This window comes from Dermacentor silvarum, chromosome 10, assembly GCF_013339745.2.
Source record: "Dermacentor silvarum isolate Dsil-2018 chromosome 10, BIME_Dsil_1.4, whole genome shotgun sequence".
NCBI lineage: Eukaryota > Metazoa > Arthropoda > Arachnida > Ixodida > Ixodidae > Dermacentor > Dermacentor silvarum.
The window spans coordinates 148,361,582-148,384,438 of record NC_051163.1 but is presented as its reverse complement, the minus strand read 5'-3'; the positions used below and the strand labels follow the sequence as shown (position 1 = coordinate 148,384,438).

The 22,857-nt window shown below is 46.2% G+C and overlaps 1 protein-coding gene across 1 annotated transcript in view; it reads left to right on the top strand.

Annotated features, from left to right (window-relative positions):
- LOC119431062 (uridine-cytidine kinase-like 1) overlaps positions 1-22,857 on the top strand; it is a 100,053-nt gene that overhangs the window by 6,790 nt on the left and 70,406 nt on the right. The window contains 5 exon segments of the mRNA XM_049657424.1: positions 5,244-5,433; positions 7,359-7,420; positions 10,861-11,094; positions 13,141-13,335; positions 16,930-17,161. Of these exon segments, the coding sequence (XP_049513381.1) occupies positions 5,244-5,433; positions 7,359-7,420; positions 10,861-11,094; positions 13,141-13,335; positions 16,930-17,161 (913 nt within the window).

Genomic DNA, 22,857 nt, shown 5'->3' with positions numbered 1-22,857 from the left:
ATTGTAAATGAAAATTTGTACTGAACAGAAAGAAAAAGAAAATGTGCTTTGACATATTAATATAAGCATCTAGATGGATCATTCATTATTGCCATTTATTCATTGAAAAGGTAAGACAGCTCACCAAAGTTCATCGAAGCAGTGCGAGAATCGAGCAGTGCACACAACGCGAGCAAGGCTGAACATGTGCCATGCCCGATTGAGTGAAAACTTATTGCATGTTGAGGCGACCAGCAGAAAACAGTGCATGGAGCAAATTAACTCCTGACCCGCAACTTGTCGATCGCGTTTGTCCTCCATTTTCACAGGACATGCGTGACCTGACTTGCACAGTTTCAGTTCACACAGTCGAAGTCAGAATCCAGCGCGGACATAGCGACCGCAGTTCTCATTAGTTGCATGCATGGAGCCTTGTCAGCATTGACAAACAGCGCTAGTACCACAGTTTCGATTTTTCACATGCGACTTGTTTTCTTGAAGAGACAACGAATCTGGGGCATTGTATTGCAATGCAAGGTTGTTTTAGATGCTTGACGCGAAAAATCGAGAGCGAATGAGCCGTTCTTTAGGGCACTCAGCTTGGGTACGAAGCGCAGGTCGCTGTGAAAGGGGGCTCAGTGTTTTCAAAGCAGCACGCCTCTTGAGAATGCTGTCTGGACGAAAATGCAAGGGTGCAAGAACCCGTTTTCATTGCTTCGTTGATCCAAGGCAGCACAGTGAAGTTTGCTGTTCATCAATCGTTAAACAATGACGGTGATAGTTGCATTTTAGAGTCCTGAATAGCCACACGGCGACGATTGCCGAGCTCCACAACACCCAGCTGATGTTGCAGCTGTGCCGTAACAATGATGGCAGACACGGCCAATGTTGTCACATGGCTGTGCATTTTGAATATACCCTGTTGGATGCAAACAATGGCTCGTTTCGCACTGGTAATTACTGCAGATGTCGCACATGATTGCAGCCAGATGATACACCCACACAGCACTCTTGTTGTTGTTAGGAGTCTACAAATACCAATTTTTGAGACCGACTCGATTACGAATCGAATAGTGCCAGAAGTGAATCGAATATCGAATAGTTTTTGAATAATGAGCAGCCATTTTCACAATTGATGTTGAACGGTGTTCACAGCCTAGTATTCATAAGCTTAGCAACTTTCTGTCATCTCATTGCGCATTATCAGGCGTTGTTTATCAAAATGCACAAATGGATCATTAAGAACAATTAGGCAGTTTTTTTGCATTATACAGGACTTTTAAGAGAGTGTGAATGGTTCCTGTAATGTTGCCTGTTGCACTACGTAACCTGTCCTATTTGATTCTAAAACCGAATTGAATAGGACACTTCGATTCGTTATTCAAAGGATTTGAATATTCGGACAACCCTAATTATTATTATTATTATTTTGATGAGCAAAGTCTTCATTCTAGCCTTATTGCTAATGATGATATATGGAGGTTATTGGCGCAAACACGAGGGATAGCCATAGCCTTATTTGCTGGACACAGTCAACAGGGGTGGGACTCCTGCACCAAGTGCGCCATTTTGATACTAACACAAATTCCTGCACCAAACTGTGCCAAACACAGAAAATTTACCGAAATTGCGCCACGCTGCACCAGAACGGCTTCAGCATGTGTGCTCCGGGAGTGGCTGCGAACAGTGAGCAGATTTGTTCTTTGAAAAGAAGTGAAGCCGTTCACATTCTGCACACCGCGCGACGGTGCCTCCCGCACAGTTTCTCGTAATTTTCGCGCTTAAAACACTGGACTTTTCGGCACATCTGCGTAACCACTCCCGGCTGTTGTTGCTGCTGTCGGAAGGGTCAGGGCGGCTGTATTTAGTGTTCTAGAATACGGTTGAGTGGGCCGAGCGGTGTGGCGTTCCCCAGCTGAGGCGGAAAACAACAAAATGTAGGTTGAGGGCACTGCAAGCGAGCTAGATATTAGGGAGGCGCGTGCTGCAGCGGGTACAGCGGGCGGGCGTCTCTGTCCAGGGCCGCTATAGCGTAAAACTATTCCAATCTGTTTTACCGCGAAGCTGTTAAGGGCTAGGTTCCAGGAGATTACGTCCGTAGACCGACCGGCGTGTAAAACAATTTTGGCTCCATGTGCGTGGCGGTTTCCCGCCAGTTGTGCCCTAACACAGGTGTCAAAATGGATGATGGATGGCCCATTGTTATACCCCTCACCACCGCTGATGCCCCTTTCACAAGTGTCGCGATACTCGGCGGCGGCACGTCCACAATCATCCTTTTGCTCCTTTGTCTCGCGACGTAGAGATCGCGCTAGTGCTGTTATCAGCAGCTGCCCTTGGACTCGCTATGGGATGGACGCTCGTTTAACCACATCTTCCAGGATGCTGACGATGATGTGCAGTGTGCCGTGGCTATGAACGCTGTGGCTCGTACGCTAGTCTATGACGACGGGGTGGACTTGGCGCAGCAAACGCACTACTTGGTCATCGCGCCGGTCGAAAGCAAGACGCCGGTGTCCTTGCTCTTTGACGAACATGCCGAAGACGCTCAATGTAGTCAATAATGATAATATAGAAATTCACTGTAGTAATATTCACTATAGCAGACCCACCATAGTCGCAGCTTCGCTGGTTTCCATCTTCACAGCAGTGGAAGGGCTCTAAATTTTTATGCCCATATGGGCGAGGCCTGAACCATTTTGACCTATCACAATTCGTGGATTTGGAATAAAAAGTCGCAGTTTTGCCCGAAAGGCGAAGCATTGATTGCGATAGCAAATTAGTAGACAGCTATATGAAGTGAGGATAGTAGTTTTATCGGCCGTGTAAGCATTCACTAACTAACTAAATTAACTAGCATGGTGTCGCACGCGCACAGGCAAACATGAACAGATCTCACTCGATGACTGCGGAAACTCGCTGTCAGAATGCCGTAGTGGGGAAGCACGGCAGCAGCAGCGAGTGACTTGCCTTGAACAACGTGAGCCCTCGGCGCACCTAGACACTGTACTCAATGCAGATCGCTTTCAAGATAGGACCTGCGTGGCCGTTGCCTTATGCAGCCGACGAAGAAGACCCCCCTTCCTCCACTGCCCCCTGTGCATTGCGCAGGATGGAAGACGGGGCACTTTGTCCCCGCTTTACTTACCTTGTGCGCGCGAGATGAGCCGACCCTCACACAATTTCACTCGTACATACAGCATACGGCGCGTGGCTACGATGTTATCGCGCTTGCACTTATACGGAACATCACGGCGACGGCAGAAATGCGCCTGGAGTGTCCATATAATTGCTATCGCCATAAAATACTGATTGGAATAGTTTTACGTTATACCAGAACGTTATTATACGTTATACGTTATTAAGCGTTTCGGAATCGCCCTGGTCTGTTATGTAGAAATGGCTTTCAATAAACCACAGTAGCTCGTAACTACGGCTTCACCGTACGGTCAGTTGGTGAAGTGCATTTCCAGGCACTTCACCCAGACTGTCGAGACATGAAAGAAAAATATATTTATAAAGAATGTCTTGTGCTACCTTTCAGAATTTCGGACTCACTGTTGCGGAATGCATATCTTTTTGTGATTGCTACCACTAATTAAAAATCTACATTCCCTATTGCCAAAATTTGTATGCACTAGATGGTTTCAATATCAAGGTAATCTACCTTATGACATTGGTTAAGACAGTTGCCGCACAGCGCTCATGTTGGTTTAACCTGTGTTTTGTCGTGGTTTTGAAGTGCGCTGTCATAATCCTTATTTGATTTGTCCACCAAAATTCAGATTGGCCTGCTCCAAACTGCTTCAAAATGAAATTTAATCTGCTCCAAGCTGCTCCAAAAATGTAATTTTGTCTGCTCCAAGCTTCTCCAAAATGTAATTTAGTCTGCTCCAAGCTGCTCCAAAATGCAATATTACATGCTACAAAAATTGCTCCAAAATGACTTTGGGCAGTCCCACCCCTGAGTCAGCAAATTTTGCTCTGTTAGGACATCGCGATAATGGTAGGTGCACTGACACGTCATCACTCTAGATTCTGTTGTTGGAGAAATGTAGAAGAATTGATGAACGTGTGCGGTATGCATGTACACATGGCGTTCTGTCGACTCTCTAATCTATTGGCTCAACAAGTACTACAGTAGACTTCTGGTAATTCGACTCCGGTTAATAAGATTTTTCAGTTAATTTGAACCAGACTGAACATCCCAGCCGGCGCCCATACATTTCTATGTGCCCATACTTTTGTCATTTTGGTCCCAAAATTGGCCTTTGCCAGATAATTCAAACTTGACCAGTCGGCATGCATGCACCTGACACCTATGGTGACCCTAATAGCAACCCCTTTAGTGGCACCTTGGAGAACAGAGAATGCGTTGAATACACATAAAAATCTCCTGTCAGAAATGTCTATTTTTGGCCTGCCCTAGGAAGATCTTTAAGCCATAGCGGTAGCTTTCAGTGTCTTATTGCAGGTATTTGCCCAATTCTAGCACAAGCCTATTTTTTTATTTTCAGAAAAGATTTCTGAAAATTACCTGTGCAATGCAATCGAATGCTAAACCAAAACTGTGTTTGCGGCTTTCATAGCAGCAAAGCTTTTTATGAACCGTGCGGCGAAGCTGACTTAAGGAAACTTGCCGCCATTGTGCAGCGCATATTGTATACCCTTGCCCATTTGTCTTGCTAAAATGAGCTTTTATGTTATTTATATGTTAGCTTTCTACTTTGGACGCATAAAATGCGGGCGTGTGTTTGAATTGCGGGCATGTTAGAATCGGGCAAATACTGCCAAATGAATTGGCAGTGTTCTGGCGTTTTTTGTGCATCTTCTTTAATTAGACCTGCAAGATAACTGCAATGAATTAATTCCGTTAGTCCCATAAGGGTCAAAATAACAGAAGTCGACTGTATCACCCTATGTGGCTAATTACAGAAGAGCTTGTTAGCATAACTGATGCTCACATCGCAGACCCCAGCAACGGCTGCCTCACTGTATCAGAAACCAATCTCGAAGATGTTTTTGTGTGCTACAGGCGCTGGAAGTGACGTCATGGCTTCTGTGTCTTGAACATCACCGATTGTCAGTACTTGGGCAGCCAGCTTTAGCTCCTGGACAAAAATGTTATTCATTTCACAAACTGGTTTCACGAAGTGATGCTGTTTTACTGCTCGTTGATTTGCAGCAATATGAAGGGTGCTGCGACATCTCTCACCTTTTTGAGACCAGCTTCCTTTTCTCTCTTTCTTTTTCTGTTGTTCCAGATGATGGACATGAAGATTTTTATAGACACGGACAGCGACATCCGGCTCGCACGGCGGTTACAGCGTGACATCACCGACCGGGGCCGCGACCTCGAGGGCTGTCTGGCGCAGTACGAGCGTTTTGTGAAGCCAGCCTTTGACCACTACATAGCCCCGTCCATGGTTCACGCTGATCTCATCGTGCCCAGAGGTTTGTATTCGTTCGTAGCAGTGCATACCTGTTTTTGCTGTTCAAATAAGTGCGTACCGTATAGACACGTGTAAGGGCCGCACTGCCAACTTGGCAGCCCAAAATTTGCAAAAATATTTCCAATCGAGAAGCAATTGCCTTCGATGCCCCGATTATTGCGGGAATTTTTGGGTGCTGTGTAGTTCCATGTGCCGCTTCTAGATGGCGAGAGCCGGGGGGCTCACAAGATCCGTCATGTGCGCAAGTCGCTGGCTGCGTCGACACCATTTTGACCAATAGGCCGCACCTCATCATAATTGTGGAAAAAAAGTGTGGCCTTTACACGAGTATATACAGTAACTGCCGCTGTCTTCACAGAGGATCTTTGCTGTGTTGAACTTGCTTGCTTTAGACTGCGGGTTCCCAGCCTTGTCCTACATAGAAGACACCACAAAATATATCGTGCAGGGTAGTGCATATTTCGCTTAAAATGTTTGAAAAAAGATTTTGCCCTTACCGCTGTGCTGTTCTTGCTCAAATTTCGCAGAGATTGCATTTCGGAGTCTATGTCGTTCAGTGTAACACTTGGCCCAGTTAATTGCCTGGTATTTCAGAAAAAAAAAAGCATATGCGAAGTTGCCTTGGTTTAAGGAGCCGCGAGCTGCTGCCGTGAGGCGCCAGCGTAGACTTGTTTCACCGCCTTCCGGCAGCTGCAGCAAGTAGTCGTTCAGGGAAGGTTGCCGCGTTTTGGAGACGAGCGGGCAAACCTCCTGAACGTCTAGTTTTGAAACCGTGAAATTCAACTGCTACTTCATTTATTACGGCAGAAGAACTGAGTAGGAGGAGAGTTTAAACAGATTCAACAGAGTTGCGTCCCAAGCAGCCTCTTGTAAGTCAACCATTTGACCAACTTCGTCTGTGGAGGTCTCCATTTATGTTCGCGGCATTCCTTCGCAGTGACAGGGAAATTTCATTTTATTAAAATCGTGCTTAAACACACTTCGTTATATTGAGGTTCTATATACATAGTGTTCTATGGACAAAATGTTATAGAAAGATAAATACTTCGTTATATTCAGTATTTCGTTATATTGAAGTTCATTATATCGAGGTTTAACTGTACTACTTCACTGCTTCTTTATTACTGGCTTGTGCCTTGACTTCGTGGGAACATGTGATACTAACTCGTAATATCTTGGTCGTGCCGAATTCAGGGATACGTTCTCTAGGGGGGTACCTTGTGCAGAAATAGTAGTACCCCTAAACAGGAAAGTTGCAAGTTGTCATCCATCTGAATGTAGCGCGAATCATTATGGCTTACAAGAAAGCGTTTGCAGTTCACGAAAAACGTATCATGTTCCGGGAATAAACTGAGCACCACCACCATTTCAGAGGAGTCGTTCCACCAACTGAGCTAACCTGGAGGCATGAAGGTGGCAGCACGAGTATTTATCAACATAAAGTGCTGCTTAATGTGTTCTGTGGAAATTTTCTTCAAGGTGGCAGTTGATTCACAGAACAATGAGTTTGTTTTTTGAGTGCTGCATGAAGCAACATGCTACATTTAGGCTGATGCAGTTTTTTTTTTTATTTTTTTATGAATCTACCTCCTACGTTTTGGATTCTCACTGAGCTTATTTGGTTAAAGAGCATAACTTAACACGAATAGCTGGTTATGAATGACAATGTTCATTGGCAAAGTTATGCACGAAATTGTTGGCTGTGAAGTGTCTTTTATCTTTGTGCTCAGAATAAACTAGTTGCAGCTGATTCAATGCTGCAGTTGTGTCCTGTTCCTTATGCACTGTAGGCCACCTGCTGGAGTGATGTTGTCGAAACTACAATTTAGATTCTGGAAGTTTTCGTTTTTCTTTCCCTCTGTACAGGCTGTTTTCTTTAACTGTTCGCACAGCCTCGGAGTAACGTGCTAAAATTTTGTCTTGTAGGTGGCGAGAACCACATTGCCATCAACCTGATCGTTCAGCATGTCCACACACAACTAGTCTCGGTGAGGCTGGCATCAGATTCACAGGGTTGCGATACTGTTGCCATTAATTTTCTTGCACTTCCAACGCTGGTGTGATTGTTTTGTGTCTTTTTTTAATTTTTTGCTTAGCACTGTAGCGTAGCTTGGCATGAGGCAAAACTGTGTTTCGTTTGCAGTGCTAATGGCTGCATGCTTTTTAACCAAGCTTATTCACAAGTAGCTGCCTCGAGATTTTTTTAGAATGCATCACTTGGTCAACCACTTCGCATGTGCCTTTTTCCATTGCTCTTCTCATGAGTGCATAATTTTCACATGTTGTAGTCTGCCAGATGAAAGGAAAAATACTCACTTGGAGCTGAGCCCTTGGGGTGCTGAACTGTCGGGACAAGTGCTAAAATAAAAGAAAAGAAGGTACAACTTGTCTCATTTGCATTTGTAATGCTCACGAACTGAAGCCTTCTGTTAACTCTGCGCATATTATTAATTGTCTAGCTATGAATCGCCAGGAAAAGAAAAAGGATTTTGAGGGGGGGTCTTTTAGTACTTATAGAATGTGAAAATGACAAGCCTTTTGCTAATGATCTTGTGCATGATAGCGTACATATTATCGTTAAATAAACTTCGAATTTGCTGATGCAGTAATCATCTACTGCTGACATTTTATTGCATAGGAGAAATGGCACTTGGGCTACATGCGAGTATCATTCCCGTGTGGTCTCCTTCACGAGGGCCGACTGACAGCTTGATGAAGGCTGCCCAGCTTTGGCAATCTGATCAACTGAAACATTAGGCATGGCAGGGCCGACAGCAGAAAATTGTCATTCTTTGCGCATTCGTAGTCTTACTCTTTCATAAACGGAGATAGTCAAGTCTTTCGCCAGCAGGTTTTAATGTGTGAATTTAAGATTGCGGTATTATCTTTTGGCCTCGCTGAAAATGTTGACTCTTGTAGCTGTATTCCGTTTGGATAGTTGTGGACGTGGCTTTGCAGCAGCCTAAACTTTTGGAGCGGTGTGCTTTAGTAATCCCATTGTAGGCACTTGCTTAGTAATGAGCTTCATAGTTGGTATTGCTGGGGTGTTGTCAGATGAAAGAATGTCTGGCTGAATGAAGTGCCTGAGGCAAATGATATTGTTCATGTGTCACTCTTGGTGTTCAAGATCATGAGAGAGTATCCACATGCTAGATGCATGCTGTACATGGATAGCTTGTTGGGGTGATAGAATTATTTATTGCGATCTGAAGGCTGTTATATGTTGGGAAGCTGAGAAAAGTGTCATTCTTGCACATGTCTAAATGTGGCACGTTCTGACCGTTGGGACATGCTATGTGTATATATATTTTTTTAATTAGCATGTGAACTTAGAAGTTATCTGTTCCTGTGCATGCTGAAGAGAAAATGTTGTGTGTTATTGGGCCATCTGATCTGTAGGTCACTGTTGTTATGGTTGGAAAACAACCCTCCAAGAAGCAATTAAATGATTTTGTCATGGTTTTGTTCTTAATACTGCTGGTATACAATATAGTGGTAGGCAAATTTCAGTGATTACGCCACTGGATTTGGATACAATGTTTATATATCGATGTACTTGACACAGCCCCTGTTTTTATGTTATGCTTCACGCTTTGCTGCAAAATGAAAGTACCAGTGTGCCTATACTATGCAGAAGTTGCATAGCACCTGTAAAGTTACATAGCACTTGAAATGACACTGCAATTAGTCAATGACACTCCAAAATGAGATATGGGTGATTAACAATCATACTTTGCCAGCTCAACATGAGAGGCTGTACCAAATCTCGTTAATTCGAACCAAATCACGCGGCGGCGCCTCCGACCGGCATTGCTCCGGCACCGCCATAGAGTAAAAGCATAGCAGAGACCCCTCAATGTCGCGCGCGCACAAAAAAAAAAATCGCGGCGGAAATTTTACCCTCTCTCAATTGGCAAGGTCGCCGATTCTGCGTTGCGCTGGAACATGCGTGTACGTGCCGACGTCTCAGCCACGCTACCGTAGCGACGCGTAGAAAATGGCAGTGAACCCTTCTTTCTCCTTTATGCTTCCTCTACTTTTCTAGTCACGTGTTGACCTTGCACGCTGCGGCTACGGTGCAGAGGGAAGCAGCGGCGCTGTCCCAGGCCAGCCAACGAAACTGCTCACGCCGGCAAACGCCCGCTTCCCGATAACGGCAGAAAACGAAACTTCGGGGAGCTGGCGCCGGGCCGGCTGGAGCGGCGGCGCCTGGGCACGCACGGTGACAGTCGAAAGTGGGGGAGCTACGAGGGAGGGTGAGGGGAGCCACCGAAGCGGCGGAGTTGCCGAGGCGAGATCCGCTTCCCTGCCGCCCTCCTCCCTCACATTCCACGGTCTCCGTGTGCACCCTTTGCCGTGCTGTGCCGGCGCCGTCCGCTCCCTGAAGTTTCGTTTACTGCCGTTATCGTGAAGCGACCGTTGGTTGGCATTTGCAGTTTCGCGGCCCTCACTCGCTATGCGCGCCATGATATTTCACGACTCGCACTCAAGATTCTGGTTTCAGCCTCACTGGCTGTTCGTTCGCACCATGTGCCCTTCTCCACTTCGTCTACTTTTTTTTCTTCTTTTTTTCAGGTCAGTCAGATATTGGAATAATTGCGCTGCCTTGCACTTTTAAAAGTCAACTTTGTGTAAAATATATTACAAATGGCTGATTTGCCCATGAGAAGTATATTTGTTGGTTTCACTTTGCCTTGCGTGTCTGAATTGACTGTATGCAGTGTCTGGTATAGAAGTAGCAAGTTTCTTACAAAATAAATAGCAGCGTGGCGAGGAGGACAAAGGTAAATAGCATAAGTGAGGACTCTAACTAAGCATGCATTCTGGAAAAGTACTTACAGTAAATATAAATGTACTACTGTAAGTGCACACATTTTTCAGCATTTCCGGGAATAAACCTTTAGCTGAAGGTCAACGCTTGTTTTATGTTGCACGCCACGTTTCTCCTCTTTACCACGCTTCTTAGATCGAGCAAGCATGAGTCACCTAACCAAATGCATGGTTAAGCCGTGCATTTCTATAGATAATGAATTCGTACCAACTTGCCCGTTTTCTTCTCGTTGGCACAGTAACCGATCATTTGATTTGGTTGGTCGGGTTTTACTGTGGGTCACCTCGTTTGTTAACTTAAGAAATGTAGCTTGTTGGGGGAGTCAGTACAATTGCATTTTTACCTACAGCGTGAACAAAACATACTGGACATAAAGGAAGGACAATGCAGTAAGAGTGCTGACTCGCGACACAAGTCTCGAGGCGGCGCTCGTGTCACGTCGTCCTTCCTTTGTGTCCTGTCTGTTTTCTTCGCTGTGCGGCTAAAGGTGCAACTTGAACTGGTTGTCTGAATGGTGCCTTCTATCCTGCTTCTTGGTTCGGGGACAGGTAACTGACAGTGGGGTCTTCCCTGTGGGTTTTCTTTCTTGCGCTGCAGCGGGGCCTGAAGCTACGCTCCAAGATGGCCGAATCGCACACTGGCCAGCCTCTGCCGGCCTCGCTACACCTGTTGCCGCAGACGCCCCAGCTGCGTGGCATCCACACCTTCATCCGCAACCGGGCCACGCAGCGTGACGAGTTCATCTTCTACTCGAAGCGACTCATGCGCCTCCTGATGGAGTACACGGTGGCCCAGCTGCCCTTCCAGGATGTTGCCGTGGAGACTCCTCAGGTGAACTGCATACCTTTCAACTCCTGACTTCTTCGCAATGTTTACGATTTGGGCTGCCTCAACAGTTTTATGAAGGTTGTGTCAAGTGTTACGAAAAAAGCATTCTGTTCACCAAAAAGCAATAAAGGTGTTAAGAGAAGGGGTGCACACAAAAAAAGAAATTGTGACTGTACCTGCGCTGCTTGTTTATGCTAGTGCAAGACTCCATGCACCAAAGGGGTATTTGTTCCAGCAACATTGCTGAATCACTGTGATCTAAAAACAGTGTGTTGCTTGTCAGTATTTGCTGTTCCATAATTGCTGCTGCTTATGTGCTGTGTCTAAAAGTAAATTGTTGATAAAGTACGCATGCATCCCACGGAAAAGTGCTCTTCCTTAGTACTCTTCTTTATTGTGTTTGTGGGATTCTTACAGATTTTCAACTTCACAGGTTGACAGGTATGGAGCTGTGCTCATTCTGTGAAGGACACTTATGACATTTAAACAGAAGTTTCTTAGGTGAAACCCTCCTGGACTTGGCTGACCATGGCTGCTGCTGCCATCTTGCTGAATAGTGTACACGCAGAACAGCATTCTTATCATTAGAATCGGCCTACACTGAACCCCGTCTGTACTACTCCTGCAGATGTGCCGGTGGCTGATTCTGTTCTCTACGAAGTTATAGTCAACGACCGATTATTCCGACATGCTTCATTATTCGAACAGCACTGCGGCATCACCACTAGCTCCATAGACCTAATGTATAAGGATGAATGAAAAATTCGGACACCTTTCAGTGTGCATTGCGATAATTTATATTCCGACTGCACGACCATGTGCAAATACGGCCACTGAGTCAAGCAGAAATGGCTATATTTTCGTTTTTAGACATGCCTGGCATGGTTGTCAGCCATGTCGCCGGCATTCTGCGAAACCGAAACTAGCGAAGCCTAGTCGGTCTAGCAGTCGCTGATGAGAATTTGGAGCATGCATTGACTGTACTTTCATCTATCTGTAGTGACAGCATGACAATGGTCAAGATACGAGCTGCCATTTTGTATAGATGCCTTCCACTCGATTTTGTCGCTCTTATCTACTGTTCATGGCTAGCTGATCCCGTTGATAACGCGTGCAGAGCATTGCTCTGACCACTGACGAAGTGTGAAAAGTGTGAAAAGAAATAGCATAAAAGGCATTGCCAGAAAATTAGGGTTATGAAACGTGTAGGCCAAGCGTGTGTGAGCGCAGCAACACGTGTTGACAAACTTGGGCCGTATTTCTGAGCTCGAAAGATACTTTCATTTTCGTGATAAACAGGTTGGACTGTACTAACGATTGTGAGAAATATTTTTTAGAGCCTCTGGTGATCTCTTTTGCGTGCAAGCAGCTCGACAAGAATGCTCTGCTGCTGGTGCAATATTATAGCCAGCAATAAAGCGTCACATGGAGGATAACAAAAGCATGCTTGACTTCTGTTCCAAGTAATATTGCTCTTCATATAGAATAAATGAACTGCTTATATTGCAATAAGGAAAGCTGTTCACAATGAATCAGTCCAAAAAAAAAATTCTGGAGATATTGACAATTTCCTGGAGAAAACATTTGACGGACTAAACTGTAGTTGACATCCGCATAATGCCAAGCATTCGTGATTTGTAAAGAACGGTTGTATGAATAATGTAACTGTTGTATTGTGAATGAGTATGTAGAGATTATAAGCTCTAAGTATTTACGTTTATAAGTAAGACAGGACATTTGTTATGGCAAGATATAAGAATGAAAGCAATTGAAAACCCATTGGCACATACATATCCAGTGGCTCCAGTGCACATAATTTTGAGACTTGCACAAAAACGGCGAGATAGGCTTACCCACTAAGAAGTGGCTAGACTTGGAGAATAAAGCTGGCACAGAAAACGTTGAACAGGAAATGCATTTTTCGTGTTTGTAACATACCAGTTGGTAATGACAATTGCCTTGAAAGGAAGCTGTCTCCCTGAGCTGCTTTGATGTCTCGCAAAAATATTTTCGTTCTCTTCACCGGGTGGCATTTTCTCGTCATTACAGGGAATCAGCTACAACGGAAAGCGCAGTGCAGCCGGCAAGATCTGCGGCGTGTCCATTCTTCGTGCGGGCGAGACCATGGAGCAGGCTCTATGCGACGTCCTCAAGGATGTCCGGCTGGGAAAGATTCTCATCCAGACCAATCAGAGCACGGGAGAGCCTGAACTCTACTATCTACGCTTGCCCAAAGACATAAAGGTAAGCAGTCACACTGTTTCCCATCGTATTAAGCTGGCATGCTGTTCGATTCCCGAGAATGCGTGTCGTAGGAGTAATATTGAGTCACCTTGAAGTGGTGCAGAAAGTTTGGCTGGCACCTGCCGCGCTGGCTTAGCGGATGTGGTGTTGCACTGCTAAGCACGAGATCGCAGGATGAAATCGCGGCCGCATTTCGATGGGGGTGAAACGCAAAAACACCCGTGTCCTGCGCATTGGGGGCACGTTAAAGATCCCCTGGTGGTCAAAATTAATCGAGTCTCCCACTACGGTGTGCCTCATAATCAAATCGTGGTTTTGGCAAGTAAAACCCCAGTATTCATTCAAAGTTTGGTTGGCATTCTGGTGAGTGGATGTGTATTGTTCAAGATGACCTGGTCATTCACGAGGGGTAATGTTCTGTATACAGTGGCAGTGATGTCATGCTGCATAGCTTGTCTCAGTGATTGCAGCCGGATTTAATGGTACAGTGTGGTACAGTGTGGATTTAATGGTACAGGTCCTGCCCCTTGAATTTTCCCTAATCATTCTAGGTGTGGCTGCTGCCAGTCAGACTTAACCTGAATCTGCAAGTGCATTGTCGTCATTCCTATTGCGTAACGCACGAGATCTGCACGTTTGAGTTCTGCAAGTTTATGTTGAACCCGCCGTGGTGGCGTAGTGGCTTTGGCGGTCCGCTGCCGAGTCCGAGGACATGGGATCGAATCCCGGCTGCCACAGCTGCATTACGGTGGTGGCGAAATGCAAAAATGCCCGTGTAAGGTGCATTGGGTGCACGTTGAAGAACCCCAGGTGGTCAAAATTAATCCAAGGTCACTCCCACTATAGTGTGCTTCATAATTGTATTGTAGTTTTGGCACGTAAAACCGCAGAATTTAATTTAATCATTTTTTTAAGGTTTATGAGCACTGAAATAGTGGCGCAGTCGCGCACTTGTTTTTGTATTTCGCGGGCTTTGTGTAAAGCCAAGTATACAAGAAGCTCCGCTCCGTCAGTGGTACTTAGTTGCAAACACTTAAGTCGGCCATTTTTAAATGTGATCTACAACTTTCGTATTGGCACTTTCTTGGTGAAGCCAATAATTAAACTGCTAGGTAATTAGTCTATACTATTTAATTTTCCAAAACGAGAAAAAATACCACAGACTAGGCCACGCGATTCTCAACATCACTGAGTTGGTTTCAGCCCCCTAGCACACTCCGTTGTTTTTAACATTGGTTACTTTTAGCTGGGACATGCTGTATATGCACTAGTACTGGGAAACTGCCATTTGTCGGCAGCCAGCGTCCAGACAACGACGGACAGGAAAGCGCCATGCCGCACGTGGTAGTACGATTACCGCGCAAACCCGTCTATATACAGTTATTTTAATTTGGATGTTCTTATTGTTTTTGAAATCACTTACGGGTAAGACAATGGTATAAAATGACAGTTTCGCCATTTCACAACATACCGCAACCATAATTTTGGATAGAACGGACTTCAGATATAACATACCTTTTTTGGTGGATTATCACAATCTGTTGTAACGAGCATCAACTGTAGTATTGTAGAAATTCCAATTCAGTGTAAGCCGATGGTAGAATGTCTACCAGTATCTACATTGTGAAGAGCGCTTGTCACCAGTGTGTCGGAAAAAAAAAAGAAGAAAAAAAAATTTTACCGGAAATATATTTCTGACCGGAATGAAAACGTGCCCGAAACGTTATTTAATATTTTGTTTCGGAGTGAAACCGAAATATTTATCTGTTTTCGTTTCAAGGGGAAAGTCGACAATCTGCAACATCCGACGTCAGGCAACGTCAGAATTAGCATGTATCTCAGGGGTCTGCATAAGCGCGTATTTCAGGCAGTGATAGTAGAGTGTTTTAGTTGAGCATCTTTACGGCCCACTCTGCTCCGAGTTGCCCCGCTAAGACACAGCGGAGCGGCGGGCGATTTTCACGTTTTAGTTATGCGTCTAGTGTAGCGTAGCGGACCTTCCATAGTTGCAGCGCCCTCTTGCCAAATTTATCATAGTGAAACAAAATGAAAAACTGTTTTGTCACTTTTACAAAGTAAGACGAATATATATAACTTATTCGTTCATGAAGTATCCAAACGGGCACTTGTAATGCGTTACCGGTCCATTTTATCGAGTGGAAAATGGAGCGTCGACTTGGTGAACGCCTCGTAATAGCCAGCGAAGTTGCATTTCGAATCGAATCCAATCCTTTCTGACACGAATGCGCTGGTGACGATTTTGTTAGCTGTGCTGTTCACTTTATTTCCTTAAAGAACCAATTGGAGGTCTATTACACAAGTTATTCGCGCTCGCACGACTATTGCCTCGATGCAAGGTGCCTCGATGCACGCGTGAGAGAGGGCGCGTACGTAGCACCCTCGCTAGCGAAAGATGGCAGCAACGCTCCGTGCTCTGCTTAGGCAGCTTGTAAGAGGACCGTGTTTCTTGCTCCGCTAGCTCGCTTGCGGCTTAGCGGAGGGCGCATGCGCATTCGTGCTTCCGCTCCGCTCAGCAGCTAAGCGGAGCGTAAAAATGCTAAACTGTCTAGTGCGAGTGCTCTGCTAAAGTAAGCCTGCCGCTCGGTGCACCAGCAAATCGCCATCGTAGCAAAACCCAGGGCTTGTGTGTTGAAGAGCTCATCGTCATATTTTCCACGGGTACAACGCTTTGTTACCGAAGCTTTATTGTTAGTTTGTTTGTTTTATCAGAACAGCGGTCTCGCATTTCGGCGAGTACACTCGATGACGTGCAGTTTCTGAGATCATGCTCAATCCTTGACTCAAGGCACTAAGCATGATCTCAGAATTCATAATTCATAATAGTCCGAATAGTGCGAAACAAGGATGGCCTTGCTGAGGAATAGACAACTATTGCAAACCCTCGTTGTGACAGTTTTCATAAAAACGCGCTTAAGACGAAGACGAAAGGAACACTTACCACAGGACGGGCGCTGAACTTCCAACTGGAGTTTATTTCAAACGGTCATCTATTTTATACACTGCGCATCAGGTACATCAAGCATGCATCATCATACAAAAGATTGTTTAAGCAATCAGTTCATACATAAGATTGTATGGTCAATCATTTCACGTGCCTAGATACCTCGAATCAAATGTCACTTTTTTTTCCTGCAACTCTCGTCTTTTCCCTCGTCGTCAGTCGCATCACATTTGCGCTACCATATCAAACCATATGCAAAGCGGTTACCCCGTGCATTGACAAATAAATTGTCAGAAAAATTTTTGAGCAATATATTGAGGAACATAAATATTGAGATAGCTATTCTAAAATTATTGAGAAAAATAAATACCATGTTTTTATCATTACGCTTAGAAAAATTTTGCATGCGAACAGAAACCGTTATGAACCGTTACGGATAATTTTTTAATCCAGTTTTGACTGGAACGGAACTATTTTCAATGGAACGAAACTAAAAGCAGAATGAAAACCATTTTTTTCCGACACCCTGCTTGTCACAAACCAAAAGGTGACGATCATGTGTGACGAGCTGAGGTCGTCAATTAAGAGGTTAAAGGGTGCAGGGCTTTAATTGGTTCAATTGTTGCATGCAGGACTACACAATCCTGCTGATGGATGCCACGGTGGCAACCGGTGCAGCATCCATCATGGCTGTGCGGGTGCTGCTCGATCATGACGTGCCCGAAGAAAACATCATGCTCGTGTCTCTGCTCATGGCCGAGTCTGGAGTCCACTCGGTGGCCTATGCGTTTCCCAAGGTGCGCATCATCACCACGGCCGTTGACCCTGTGGTCACCGAGAAGTTCTACATTGAGCCAGGCATTGGTGAGTTCATGCTCTTTTCCTTTAGGCTTGTCTCTGCTGCATTCCAACCTAGGAGTACGAGTTCTTTTTTAATGTGAAAGCATTATATGGCTCACGCGGCCGAAAATCTGGTATTGGCGTGACCATGTCCAAAAGGTCCAAGTGAGCCAATCGAGGTAGTTGATGACGTCAATTAAGGCAAAGTTAAGTAAGGCAGTTTAAATTAAGATAGAGTTCATTATGGCACTCAAGCCCACAACCATTGGTGGGAGTTGAGCACAAGGCCTTTGCTGTATCTGCTTATGAACCACTGCCGCTTGGAGTTAATTAAGGCACAGTTGATTAATATAGTTAATTAAGGCACTCGAACCCACAACCTTCGGTGGTCGCAATGCTTTCGCATTCATCCACGTAGGGATAACTAAGTGCCCCTTGAATTTTTATTTTGAAACCTTATAGTAGCTGTGTGAAGGGCACTGATTGTAGGAAGTGAAGCTTGTGTAACCTGTGAGCAGTGGTGGGATACAAGGTGTTGTGTTGTAAGCAGCAAGCACTTCGATGTTACGGGCAGGTTATAGAATAAGTTAGTGACAGGCTGGATTTGAAGAACTGTGCTATGTGGCTTATTGCGGATGTGTGTGCTAGCGTTATGATGTACTGAATGACCTGGGTGGCATAACTGGTTGGATGCATGAACAGTGTGGCCATGTCATAACTTCCTGCAGGTGGTCACAGTGTGTGTGGGCAGAACTGAAATTCAGTCTAGGGTAGTTACGGTATTCTCACAAAGGTAGCACTGTTGCCTTAACTCCATCATCTTGCATGCCAGGTGAGCTGTAATTGTGAGGGAAAGCTTTTCTTCATTTTACTCGCATCAGGCTCAGTGCAGTGCAGACTTGTACACGTTACACACGCAAAAAAAGTAACCAATTACAATTACACTTCATTCAAAATTGTAATCGATTGTAGCTGTCCCATCTGTTACTTTTATGTTACTTTGCTCGTGAGCTTTATTAACATTGCACAAATATAGTAATTAGAACGAGCTGGCCTGGCTCTTTCAGTGTGTCCTCTGTAACTTTTCACTTTCCCTAACAATAGCTTTTAAAAATTTTCCTTGCTCGTCTTCCCTGGTTCTTTTGTGAAGGCAACAGGTAGAGATCCTGAAAACTAGCTCAGCGTGCACACTGGAGGGAAGAGTGGTATTGTAACGCACAAACACCTTGCGCTCAAGATAGTGGTTTCTCAATGGTGTGATGCTCGCCTCTGGGCCCTCTATGAAGCACTGTGCTTCATTGTTGCAGTCTAGGGAGAGGTGCTCCCGATAGTACCAGTGGAAAAACTGAAAAATCATCAGTAGGTGATTTTTTGGTATTAACGTCTTAATTGGCCATCGCTATCGACCCATAGAAGCGCTGTTTCAATTTGTCGGGCAACATCTGATGGAGCTTGACTCTGCCGGCACCCTTCACTCGTCAGCCATTTAGTTAAACAAGGAATTGTGACGAATGCCAGCTGATGTTCACAATCCTCGATAAGGTGGCCAAATTTTTAAGCTAATTTAAAATAAAGCTGCATATTATTGAGCCCCAAAAGTACTGTTCGTGTGTTACAATTGCAAATTTAGGTGTGTATGAGTCTTCCATGCGATATAGAAACATGTACATTTAATGGCTATAAAACTTCAGTTTAGTATTAGGAGAAGTCACAGATTGCACTAAGTGAAGCATTGAGCAGCAGCTGCTACCGCTTATGAATGCTGTTCTTTAAAAGTGCTTCCAAGAGAAAAGTGCATAGCTGTAGGATGATGATTGTGGGAAGGAGGTAGCCCAGGTACATGTTTTCATCCCTTTAGACTATGTTAATTGCAGACTGTGGGCGTTTTACCGTGCTGCCGCCAAATCGTGAGGTCTTTCACTGTCATGAGTAAGACGCCGGCGGCGCCATAAAAGAAGACAAGGACGATGTGAGCGGAGCGTTCTGAACGGCGCGAGCGCGCGAGGCGCGTGACCCGAGGCGTGATCGAAGGAGAAACGGCGTTGTCTGAGCATTATCGACGTGGTTCCGGGCCAGGAAGGTCGCATCGCCAGCACCGCACTGGCGACGGGAGACTTGGGGGTCTGGCCGAGTCCGTGATGTTGGCCGTCCACGGTGTGGCCGTCGACCTCGGCAAGTTCGGGCGAGGCTCCTGGACGAGCTGCAGCTTCTCACGGCAGGACCAGGCACCCCAGAGAGGCTCCCCCTTCTACGGCAGACCGGCACGTTCGATGGTCCCCGGAACGCCACGTCGGCTCTCGGGAAAGGACCGAGACGGAAGCGGCGGCCGAGCACGTCGCTAGGCCTAACCCGTCACCTCTCCCGGCCACGTCAGCAGCAGCGACCGGGTTATCCAGGCTCCCGAGAAGAGCGAGTTGAAGGACCGACTTCTACGCAGCAACGTTTATGCGAAGATCGGCGAAACAACCACATTGAAGAGTTGACAAGTCTCCGGCCGGGAAAATACGCGCATCGACGAACTTTCGTAAGAAAGACTTTCTTGTATCGTCACTACAGTAGGCCAGTGATGCCAGACTTTGGGGTAGGAAGGGCCTAGGACAAACGGAGGCGAAGTTAAGGATATTTATTGATTCATTAGGTTGTACATTTGTTGGCATTCATTTATTCATTGTGTTTTAGTTCAGTGTGTAGCTTGATTTTCGGTTTGAGGCTTTTTGGTTTTGAGTTCGCGTGTAAATAAAATCTGTTTGCTGTGTTGCCATGCGTCTTCCCTCTCCATCTCTCATAACACCCGCACGCCCCCGAGATCAGTGACAACGAAACACACGACAATTGGCGAGCCTGCCAGGATCCGTCCCGGATTCTATCCAGCCCAGTCACTGATACTCGGGAGTTGCAGAGATGGATTGGGAGGCGATATCGGCCACTATTCGCGAACAGAAGCTCAGCAAGGAGCAGGGCCTCAAATTAATCGAGGAGGAAAGGAAGCGCGTTGAGGCCGCTCGATTATCAGAACTTGCTGCAGTTACTAAAGCTTATGAAGAGAGAAAGCAGCTCCAGGAGAGAGAGATCCAAATGCTGCGAGAGCAGTTACAGGCATTAAGAAGGAAATCGAGTGAGGATGATTTAAAGATAGACAGTAGACCCACTAGCGGAATAGAGCAACCTGAAAGCAGAGGGGCGTCAGAAGACGCAGACAGAGTAGATAGCGCCCGTGACGGCGTTGAGGAGAAGCTCACCACTGAGGAGACTTTGACTCATAGTGAGCAGGATAAGAGGATGACTGACATCCCGATGAAAATTTGCGTAAGCAAGGAGCAGAGCACAGCAGAGAAAGAAGTGGCTGCACCTCAGAACGATAGTGAGTTTGTAATAGAGAATGAAACCAGGGATCAAGAGGCATCAGACGTGAGGAGCCAGTCAAACTCCGAGGGAAATGAGGAGGACGATAGATGCCCTAGCCACCCAAGCAACGCAACGCGTAAGGGTAAAAGGATTCCTAGGAGGCTGAAGACACGGCGGCGTAAGAAACCGTGTGTGCGTAAGATGGGCTGGTCGATAAGAATGAACAAAGGTAAAGCCGATAGATACCCTAATCACCCCAGAAGTAAGGCAGCCTTTAAATGTAGGAAGAACGTGCAAAGAACACGTAACGGTAGGAATATGACTCGCAGGAGATTGAGAGGAAAGCAGCGCAAGAAAACGCGTGCGCATGAGATGGGTGCGCCAAAGAAAAAGATGAAGCCAGAGTTAAGGCAGGGACATTCCAAGCCGCCCGAAAAATGTGCTCGAGGAGGAAAGAGGAAGAAGCAGGCCGTACGTAGGGAAGCGTGGGAGCTCCGTAAAAGGAGGAAAAAATAGAACAGGTATAACTGGTATGCCACTAAAGGACTATCATTAGGAATGCCCTCGGTCAGTGGAATTGTCAACTTTTACAAACGTGTGTAAATAGCAAGTTTATTCATGTAGAGTGTTTGGGACAATGAACATTATGAACTATTGAATGCAGTGTATTGTGCGGTTAAAGGTGAAATGTGCGCGTAGATGTTGTGGTGACAAGCGAGCCGCGAGCACAAGTGAAGTGTGCAAGTCTCAGAAGAAGAGTCCAGTAGGAAAATTAAGGACAAGAGAAAGCAGTTTTTTGAGAAAAAACTCTTAAAAAGGGGAGCCATGTCATGAGTAAGACGCCGGCGGCGCCATAAAAGAAGACAAGGACGATGTGAGCGGAGTGTTCTGAACGGCGCGAGCGCGCGAGGCGCGTGACCCGAGGCGTGATCGAAGGAGAAACGGCGTTGTCTGAGCATTATCGACGTGGTTCCGGGCCAGGAAGGTCGCATCGCCAGCACCGCACTGGCGACGGGAGACTTGGGGGTCTGGCCGAGTCCGTGACGTTGGCCGTCCACGGTGTGGCCGTCGACCTCGGCAAGTTCGGGCGAGGCTCCTGGACGAGCTGCAGCTTCTCACGGCAGGACCAGGCACCCCAGAGAGGCTCCCCCTTCTACGGCAGACCGGCACGTTCGATGGTCCCCGGAACGCCACGTCGGCTCTCGGGAAAGGACCGAGACGGAAGCGGCGGCCGAGCACGTCGCTAGGCCTAACCCGTCACCTCTCCCGGCCACGTCAGCAGCAGCGACCGGGTTATCCAGGCTCTCGAGAAGAGCGAGTTGAAGGACCGACTTCTACGCAGCAACGTTTATGCGAAGATCGGCGAAACAACCACATTGAAGAGTTGACAAGTCTCCGGCCGGGAAAATACGCGCATCGACGAACTTTCATAAGAAAGACTTTCTTGTATCGTCACTACAGTAGGCCAGTGATGCCAGACTTTGGGGTAGGAAGGGCCTAGGACTAACGGAGGCGAAGTTAAGGATATTTATTGATTCATTAGGTTGTACATTTGTTGGCATTCATTTATTCATTGTGTTTTAGTTCAGTGTGTAGCTTGATTTTTGGTTTGAGGCTTTTTGGTTTTGAGTTCGCGTGTAAATAAAATCTGTTTGCTGTGTTGCCATGCGTCTTCCCTCTCCATCTCTCATAACACCCGCACGCCTCCGAGATCGGTGACGCAAAACACATCACATTCACTCCACCTCATTTCAATACGAGTTTTCTCTCTAACTCTCCAGTGCTTAAATCTGCATCGCTTATTACAGGTTGTTTCTTCATTAAAGTAACTGGTTACCGTAGTATTTACACGATTGTAAGTGTCTCGAATGTAGGTCGACCCCCCCAAAATTGCATGTCTCAAAAAACAAAAAGGGGGGGGGGGGGGAGAAAAACCTCGCGAGTGCATTCACACAAGGGAAATTTATTGATGGGGTTGCTAAGACTACTCATCGTCACTAGAGTCGACCTCACTGGCACTGCTGCCGTCATAGCTGCTGCGGTCCCACAGCACGTCGTCATCAAGTGCAAGTCCACACTTTGCGAACGACCGTAGTACGACATCGCGCGGTACAGCCGCCCACGCAGAGAGAACCCACCCGCACACAGTAGCCAGGGAGGCCAAATTTCCTCGCGCTGAAGCCACCACTGCCGCACCACACGTTCACTGACTCCAAACTTGCGTCCCGCTGCGCAGTTGTTAGTTTCCTCGGCATGGAGGATAGCAGCCCGTTTGAACGCTGCTGTGAACGAGCGCCGAAAGTTCTTGGCACTCATGACAGGCGCGACGATTCAGCACAACAGCAGAAGTGACAGATGCGCGTGGCCATCGAAAA